This window comes from Hipposideros armiger, unplaced genomic scaffold (assembly GCF_001890085.2).
Source record: "Hipposideros armiger isolate ML-2016 unplaced genomic scaffold, ASM189008v1 scaffold_69, whole genome shotgun sequence".
Taxonomy (NCBI): Eukaryota; Metazoa; Chordata; class Mammalia; order Chiroptera; family Hipposideridae; genus Hipposideros; species Hipposideros armiger.
In genome coordinates, this window is record NW_017731419.1 from 2,719,632 (window position 1) to 2,729,113 (window position 9,482).

The 9,482-nt window shown below is 40.2% G+C and overlaps 1 protein-coding gene across 4 annotated transcripts in view; it reads right to left on the bottom strand.

Annotated features, from left to right (window-relative positions):
• The window catches only part of ATG2B (autophagy related 2B), a 67,503-nt gene that overhangs the window by 5,410 nt on the left and 52,611 nt on the right, over nucleotides 1-9,482 (bottom strand). For all 4 annotated transcript variants that reach the window (XM_019642482.1, XM_019642480.1, XM_019642481.1 and 1 more), the window contains 7 exons: nucleotides 8,241-8,319; nucleotides 7,717-7,924; nucleotides 5,041-5,110; nucleotides 4,614-4,696; nucleotides 3,880-4,001; nucleotides 3,476-3,630; nucleotides 2,663-2,812 (listed from right to left, as the gene is read on the bottom strand). In XM_019642482.1, the coding sequence (XP_019498027.1) occupies nucleotides 2,663-2,812; nucleotides 3,476-3,630; nucleotides 3,880-4,001; nucleotides 4,614-4,696; nucleotides 5,041-5,110; nucleotides 7,717-7,924; nucleotides 8,241-8,319 (867 nt within the window). The remainder of the gene's footprint in view (nucleotides 1-2,662; nucleotides 2,813-3,475; nucleotides 3,631-3,879; nucleotides 4,002-4,613; nucleotides 4,697-5,040; nucleotides 5,111-7,716; nucleotides 7,925-8,240; nucleotides 8,320-9,482) is intronic.

Sequence of the window (9,482 nt, forward strand, 5' to 3'; positions counted from 1 at the left end):
CATAAAGCAGGAGCATGTTTAATAATTAGAAGCAAAGCTTCTGTAGCATTTTCCACCTTTCCTATAACTGCCTTACATGAAAATAATCAGGACGCTAAGCTTTAAAGCTGAATATAGAGATGTGTGGGTCAAGCCGACGTGGTAACACGCCACACGGTTTCGAACCTCTGCCATCTGTCTAAACTGGAAGTCTCTTAGGGGACAAGAGGCATGCTCCACTGTGACCTTTTCAATGAAGGGCACAGTGCGAGGAACTCTGGGCTCTCTGGGGAAACCAAGGAACCTTGTCCTACCCCAAATCTAGCCATCACTCTGACAAGCTAACAACAGGATCATTGCTACTCAACACAGCAGGCAAAACATATGATACCTTAGGGGGTAAAAGTACAGAAGAACTGAAAAAAAAAGGTAAGAGCTATTTTTAAAACTATCTACAAGAGCAAATACAAAAAACCAGGAATACACTGAAGAAAACGCTTACAATTTATACATTTGTCCACATCATCTTCCTCTCTCCTAACCCACAAACAATAAGAAGGTATTAGTTTACTATAATACAATGATTAACACCACCAAGTCTGGAGACTACAGAAGTAGATTCAAATCTCAGGTCCATCACTTGGCTGTGTGACCTTAGACAAGTCCTTTAAGGGGGAATTCAAATACTGTGACAGCTGTTTGAATTAACTGGAATAACGCATCGAAAGGGCTGGGCGCAGCTTAGCAGGTGTGAGGGTTCACTAAATCATTGCCAGACGACCATCTCTGCCCCTTACAACTAACTACCTGCCACAGATCAGAATTATGGAAAGCAGGGGTCAGCAAGTTTTCGCTATACAGGGCAAATGGTAAATACATGTGGGCCGTAAGTCTTTGCTATTTATTCTTTGTTTTTCCTTTTTACAGTCCTCTAAAATTGTAGAACTCATCCTTAGCCAGAAGTCCACACCAAAGCAGGCATTGGCCAGATCTGAGCTGTAGGCTACAGTGTGCTGACCCCAACCTAAAGGATGAGACTATCTGTGAAACACATGGGATACTTTCTCTTGATCTTTGAGTTATTAACATCTAAAAGGAAGAAGGAATATTTATCATCATTGAAGAACCTCTATTTAAAAGTTTTTTAATATGGATTCAGATTCAGTCTAATCCAGCATCCCCTACAGCCTCAATCCAGGCTCACTGCTGTCACCCTCCTTCATTCTTCGTGGGGACAGCTTTAGAGAATGACAACTGAACAGCAGGTCCAAGCCCCCGGGTCCGACCCTGGCCCCACTGCCCACTTGCCATGGCCATCTTCCCGAGCCCGTCCCCTCATCTGTGAGTGAAGAATACCACTTCTCTTCAAGTGTTACTGTACACTTGGCACAAAACAAGCACACAGATATTTATTTTAAAATGAATACAGATGAAACCAGGCAAGCATTTCGCAAACTGCACAGTGCTACATATCCAAGAGCTATTATTATCCCGCCCCAGCTGCCCCTGCTTTGTCTTGAACCCCAGGACCATTTTTACAAACTGATTTCTTACATGTCTACTGGTAACTGGCCAGTCCCAACATCTGTAGGAACAGGTCTGACTGGTAATTATGTCTCTTTATTCTCCCAACTAAATCTTTTTCAGAAAGGTGTCCAGTGGTCTTGCCTTTATTTATCCACTAATACATTTCTGGGGGCTCCCCCTCAGTGGTCTTCCCACCGTTTGGGACCACAGAGGCTAACTTTTGTCAGGTAAAAGACTGCTCTGCCTGTCAGCATATGGGGACAACATCTTTAATGAAATCCTAATACGCACATCAATCATAAGTAAAATGACCTCACATACCATGTTATATTTAAAAGAAGGTCACAAAACATTAAAACAGGAATGCCCTTGAAAACAGCCAAGAACCAGGGTTCATGGTGCCACTAAACTACAACTTGGCCGTGTTTAACAGACGTCAAGACTCAAGTAGTTACAGATTCCCCACCAACTTTCTGCACATATCAACAAGGGGACATTCGTGTGGACATTCCCACAGTGGTGTTTTAGGGGGGAAATAGAAAAGTTAATGTCTACCAATAGGAAAATACAAAAATTATGCTCTATTCATACAATGAAATACTACAAAACAGCTAAAATTAGATCTACATACATCAACATGGGTTTATCTTGAAAGACCTAAGTTACAGAAGGATCCCTGTGACACATTTATGTGAACTTTTAAAGTATAAACAAGAGGATGTTTTGCTTCTGAATACACACTTGTATAATAAGACTATAAAAACGGGTACAGAAAAATCTGTGCCATCTTCAGGACAGTGAAGGCAGGGGAACGGGATCACGAGTGATCCACCTGAAAAGCCGCCTTTTTAAACAAATTTGAGGTAAGCACAGCAGAGGAGGGCGATGTGCTGGGCCTGGGTGAGCACCTGTGTTGGCTCTTACTCCTTGCTCGCTTCTGCAGGGAAAGACTTGGCCTTCCCGCCAGGTCACGCCTCTTCCCGGGCGCCCTGCTCTTCTCCTACCTGATGCAGGGATTTGCCCTCCCGGTTGGCAGCAGCTCCAAGTCCACTCCCAGGGGTTTCTTTGGAACAAACCCCAACCACAGGTGCTCCTGAGACGAAAGGCAGGGAAGCGTGGGAGCGGGTTCTGGCCTGTCCGCCCGAGCATCACCCACCTCTTTCACGACACTGTAGGCCTTGGCCACACCTTCCCTCAGGTCTACTGGCTGGTGGGCTAACCGGTGATGAGGAAACCTTCTCATCTTCTTGGGCTCGATGGAAAGGGTTCCCGGAGACACCATGTCATAAGCAGTCTCTGCCGCGGCCTGGACCATTTATCAGAAAGTAGGAGTGAATCAGGGGTTAGGCTCCAACAGGGCACCTCCCACAGGGCCTGGAGAAGCACCGAGGGACTCGCGCCCTCACGTGGCACTTCCGCAGCGCTTGAGTCTTTACAACAAGAATTACTACTTTTATAATAACAGTAAAGTGTCCATTAAAAATGAACACTATCTGGATCGAGCTGATGTTTTCAGGCCCTCCTCTGCCCTGTCAGAACATGCTCCGAGTAACCGGGTCAGTCAAGTACACATGGTCTGGGTTAGATCAGTGGACCTTAATACTTACCGTAACAAACCTTAATACAACTCCTGTTCGCTCCGTAATGCTCTCTCTACATTTAGCTATGTTTTTTTTCATATAAATGTGGTGAAATAAATCCTTGGCTAGCTTAATGGCTATCATTTACTTGAAACAGGCAAACACATTTAACACTGTATTCCATTGCTTTTTTCTACTGATAATGTAACACTGGACAGCTAAGCAATTTAAAGAGCACGATATTAAATCGTTACAAATAATATATCTATTCTCATATTTGATTAACTTTGTATATTTCCACAGTATCGTTTTGAAAACAAAATAACTCAACCCCGTTTTACCAAGGCCCTTCTTCTTTGTATAGGGTCGGGTCTTCTATGGAAAGATACCTGGATGGTTTGAACCATTCTGTTGGTGAGTTCTAGAGCGGCCATGGCTGTTGAGGTGCCAAAGGAGGCAGCGCCTCTCTGAAATCCTCTGACGATGCGGCCATCCTTCCGGTACTGCTCGATAGGTAACCAGACCAAGTCCTTCAGGCCTTGCACTGCAACAGTCGACACACACACACAGCAGTTACCGGGCAGTCTGGGGGTCAGGTCTCTGCTATCATTCTAACCCTGGGGCTTTCAGCCCCTGAAACAGGAGACAGAGTTTTGTGCGCATGACCACAAATGGAGGTTTTCTAGAAAGATGGTCTTCATGTAGACTGTCAAAGGCATCCATAGCCACAGAACGGTTAAGCATCACTGATCAGGCAAAATAAATCATTTTCTGATTAAATGAGGAAACTCACCTAATTGTACTAGTGAGTGCATAGGCCCAACACCTCCCAGGATGCCCGGTAGCTGGTTTTTCTTAATGTCAGTAAGCCATTCGGTGATTGCATACGAGAATAATTTGTCAACACCTAGCAAACTAGAGCAAATGACTATTAGTGTACAGGAAGGAAAAAGAAATGTATAGCTTTACATAAGTTTGGGGGAATTTTTTTACTTAAAAGAAAATTTACAAATTACAAAGACAAAATATTATAGATATTCAGTCTGAATATACAAATACATGTATATACAAATATATATAATCCAATTATAGTGTTAATTTCTACAAGGCTTAGGTAATATGAATAGCTATGTGTTCCCACTGTTCTTATTTCTTGAACATCTAAAGCTCTGGCATAGAATTAACTCAACATGGACAAACTGCTATATGGTTCTTAGCTACTAAGAACCACTGTCTTCTGAACTTCTGGTCGTTTCACGAAATAAGCTGATTTACAACTTTGGGAAATTATAAAAATATCGTAACTATCACTGTGTTTGAAAAATACTACTTTGTCAAACTACTTCCACTCTCTCAGAAGAAAAACTAGCCCCTAACCAGTAAGGATCCTCTAAAAACAAGCTCTCTGCAGCCAATATTATAAAAGAATTAAATTATGTGTGCTTGCTAAGGAAACTCTATTTTTAATTTGCTGTAAACTAACTTTAGTCACTATCCTTCGAAGCCTCATGGAATAATCCAACTTACCCATGCCGATAGAAAAGCCTCTTCAGCTTTAGTTCAGAGCAGTTTAACTGAGCCAGACCAATCAAAATCCCAGCTAATGTGCCCTTTAAAATTAAAAAAAGGCCAGATTAATCTGTAAATTGAGAGACCCAACACTTAAAATAGTTATTTGGGAAAGCCAAAGCAATATTCACTAATGAAATTACAACACTTAAAATGTTTGCAGCAAAAACAACTGTTTTTCATAATATGTATGACCCAATTTATATCAAATTTTACTCACGGGTTCTTACGTAAACAATACTTAATTTACTTTAAAAGCAATTAAATTTAAAAATCTTGTACATCATCATTTCAAACATCTATGACATAGAAATTTTTTTAAAAAAATTGAGTCTATTCGAAAAATAAACGAGACAATTTGTAGATTTATACAAAGTTGCCAAACCTGATCCATTGACACGTGCTTGCCATGATAATCAAGTCGGATAGGAACTTCTGATGTGAATCTAAATTCTCTGAAGATAAGAGAGGAGGGGAGTTATTATATTTGAAATTACTAATAGTTGAAATTAGATATAAATTAGTTTGTTCAAATGGAGAATAAAAACAAAACCACAAAATAAATACAAGACAATGCCTTTTCTTAAGGTAATATAAAAACTAAACTGATGTTAATCATTCTTATACATTGTATTTATTTTATTTAAATTTGCTCACAGAAACCTTTTCCTAGTTTATTAAATAATGTTTATCTTAGAAAAATTTATTCTGGCAGATACCCTCAATTTATATAGAGAACAAATTAATAAAAGCAACCTTCAAGGTTAATCCAAATAAATATAATTATCAACAAGTAAAAAGACAAGAGGTAAAGTACTCATTTTAGCTCTGTGATGAAGCAGAAAGAGCCAGAAAAAATGGACATGAACCCCAGTTTTATCCGTTATATGGGATGCAACCATGGGCAAGTCACTCACTTAAACTCTCTGACCCTAAATGTCTGTCAATACATTTTTTAAATGTCACCTACATTGGTGAATTTTAGTGAGCATTCTTGAGACCAATACTTGTAAACAGGATATCGACACACAAATGTTGGGAATTCTTTGAGAATTAAATTATAATTATACATTGATTCCACATCAGACAAAAGGAGCTGGCTTCCAAAAGTTGGACTGTAAACTGGAACCTGAAACACATTTTTTCTACAGAATTAATATTGGTGATTATATACTAAGCCAGCCCACAAAGACCACTTAGCCTGCAGTAAAATGGAAATACTGTGTGCACATCAATCACACAAGGAGCCTGAGGCCTGAGGTCATCCCTCATCTTCTGAATACTCATCTCCATTTGGTCCTCTGGGCGACAGGCCCTTGACACCTGCTTCTTGCTTTGTCATTCTTTTTTTCTCCAAGGCTCATATTAGGACAAATTATATGTGTTAATTTTTAAACAGGGATTTTTGTCTATTTTGTTCACTGTGCCTAGAATAAAATGTGGCATACATATAGTAAGTGTTCAATAAATACTTGTGGAATAAATAAACGGTGAATAAATATATGGAGGGGGAGGGGGTACTATGAGGCCATCACTTGGAAAACGCACTAAATTGGGATGAAGACGTGGGCTCTAGCCCTGCTCGGCCACTGTGCAGTCCTGAGCCAGTCAGTTCATCTCTCTGGGCATTAACTTCCTCATCTGTAAAGTAAGTAATTTGGACTATAGCACTGGTTACATCCCAGAGTCCTCAACCCACTAGGAGCTTTTGAAGGTAGAAACAGAAATCTGTACACTATTTTAAATCATCTAATAAAAAAAATAAACACTTATCTAGGTAAGTAAGTAGGGCTACGCAAACTAATAAGCGTCAAACTTCTTTGCTTTCCGGCCAGAATTCTAACAATTCAATTTCCTTTATACTGGTTACCCAGTGGTTACAAAAACCAAATTGGTAGTTTATATGTGATTAATACAAAACGAGAATTCAAATTGTTACTTAGGATAAACAATTATTTTAGTAGAAACATTTTTAAAAAGATCAAATAATAAAAGAGGTTCTTCTTTGTGGTGCAAACGTTTAGAACCACCCAAGATCATCTATCCCAGTCTTCCCAATTCTCATAGTCTGTTATTCTTTTTTTTTTTTTTTAAGCTGAGCCATCCTGCTACCTGTTGGCAGCTCAGCGGCTGCTCATCTTGGGCCAGGCATCGAACTGCTGTTGCTCAGAGCTCAAACTCTTGAGCGAGCTCTAAACCAACTGAGCCACTCGGCCGGCCCATTATTCTTTTTTTTAACTCTGTCTTCAGTATACAAGGTATTTAAAACAAGAAAATGCTTTAAAATAGTTATACTGCCCACTTTGAGACAAAGTCTAACGTCTGAACTTAGAGGGAAAGGCAGAATTTGGGGACCACTGGTGTCAATGGGAGAGGAGCACAGGAGACCAGGGAAGGTGGCTAACTGTCCCTCACAACACAGGTGGCTTTGCTCCTCTCATCCTTTTCCTTCCAATAGAGCCCAGGTGCCACACCTACCCCGGGGGTTGAGCAAGAAACACGGCGGGAAGAATGGATGAGTGTGAAATGAAGGCTAAGCCAATGTGTAACCAGCTGGCCGGGCGGCTGAGCTGCAGTCACAGCCGACAGCAGAGCACAGGGGACCTGGGTTTCCTGATAGTGCAACTTAGCCAGGGAGGGCGGGGTCAGGAAAGACACTACACTGACGGAGGAGGGCAGACAGAGAAAACCAGACAGAAAATTCCCGGGAGGAAAAAGAAGGCATGCTGAAGTTGAGGTGGATAAAGGAAACGAGGAAAAAGACAGCCATGAGTTTGAGCAGGGACAAAGAAGCCACACCAGTGACCAGAAAGAGAGGGACAGGAGGAGGAAAAAGGAAGAAGCTAAGAGGAAAACGGAACTCCTGAGAGATTGATCCTCAACAAGGGTTACCCTGTGTAAATGAGAGGGGTGAGTTAGGTGGAACCGCATACAAACAAATATACCAGTTGATTATATGGCAATGCAAAGAAAAGCTGACGCGACCTCATGACTACCTGTATACAAACGCGTTCAAGGACAAGCTTCAAATGTCCTCTGTTATCAAAATTAAATGATTTACCTGAAAAACACAGGCTGATCACTAAATGATGCTTCTTCGGCCGAGAAAGCCTTCTGTGCCTCCCCGTTAACAATTTCCGCTGAGTTGGCACTGTCATTTTGGAAAGCATGCTTTGGCCCAGGGAAAGAAAGAACAAGGTTTGGCTCCTTTGAGGTACTTAAATGCCTTGGCAAACTGCAGGTGACATCAGCTCCAGGAGACTTTTTAACTGAAAATGTAATGTGGACATTTGGAAAATTAGGTAGGCTTCCTTAGAGCAACCATTTAAATCAATCTAGATTTAATTTGTGTTGCTACATTTTATTTAATAAACACAATTACTACTAAAGAGAAAATTGACTTTCACCTTGTAAATTACTACTTTTATATAAAGCACATTTGCATAATTTAACAAAAATAAACAGAACACATGTATGTAAATGAGAATAAAGATTGCATAAGTACATTCTCAAAATGGCCTCGTAACAATCAAAATCAATCCAGGTAGCTGTTATAGACTTTTTCAAGCTACACATATTTAGTACCTTCTGGATCTGGAGCCATTAGAAGCTCTACTTCTGTAGAAAGACTTGTGAAGAAATCTTTCAGGAAGAACAAGGCATCCTAAAATTAAGAGGTGTAATTGTAAGTAACACGGGGGGCAGGAGGGGGAGGTACATGTATTTCTAAAGCTATGAAACAAAGTATGTTAAAGTCTCATGTTTTACTCATTATTCATATACACCTAGAATATAGTGAGTCCTTATGCTGTGCCAGATATTGCTGTCTCTCTCACACACAGACACACACAGACACACACACACACACACACACACACACACACCCTCTTGTTAATTTTCACAACTCTGAGAAAATTAACTTATAGATGTGAAAATGAAAACACAGAGAAGTTAAAAGTTAGTTATTTCTAAATCAAAGTACATTTTCAGTTTCTTAGAAATACAGCCTTCTCATTCGGCCTCCGTGCTCGCTCTATGCTGCAGTCGTAATGTTACTAACAATAGTAACAGCAGATAGCATGTCCTCCACGCTTGCATGTGCCTTAAAAGTTCTTAATGTCTCATTTCTGCTCTTACCACTGTGCTATACTGCCTCGATACCTTTTCTTCATTGGACATGACATTCAAAATTAAAATTAAAATGAAATCGTCCATGCAGTGTGGTGTCTCTTCTGAATTTATACAATTACAAACAAAAATGGATGGGCCTGTCAAGATGCTGTATATGCAAACCATGTACAGCTGTTATTAGCAGCTTCATTTCGCCTACCTTACTCAAATCAACAAATCCATTTTGAAGAAAAAAATTAAATGCCTGAGCCTGTTCTTTCTTATTCTTCCCTTTCATTAAAAAAGTTCTAAATTAATATAAAACATTAATATTGTATCAAAATGCAATGTGAAGGTGAATCAGCATCACAATATTTGGTGGCACACCGGAAGTTCGCCTGGCAATTCCCAAGGATCTGATGGACTACTGATGGCATTTATCAGAAGTGCAAATGACAGACGTTAGAAAGGTGCTTTTCTAGGTAAGTGGCACATGGGGGACTGAGGGATGGGACCGAAGAACAAGCATGTGTGGAACAGCACTGGAAACATTCCAGTTCTTGCAGGAGGGTGGTAGGCTCACGAACTGTCTGCTGTATCGTTACGCTTTACACATATTCTTATATATTTTATAAATTATTTACATCATGCATATTACATACATACATATATATACACATACATATATATATATATATATAGAGAGAGAGAGAGAGA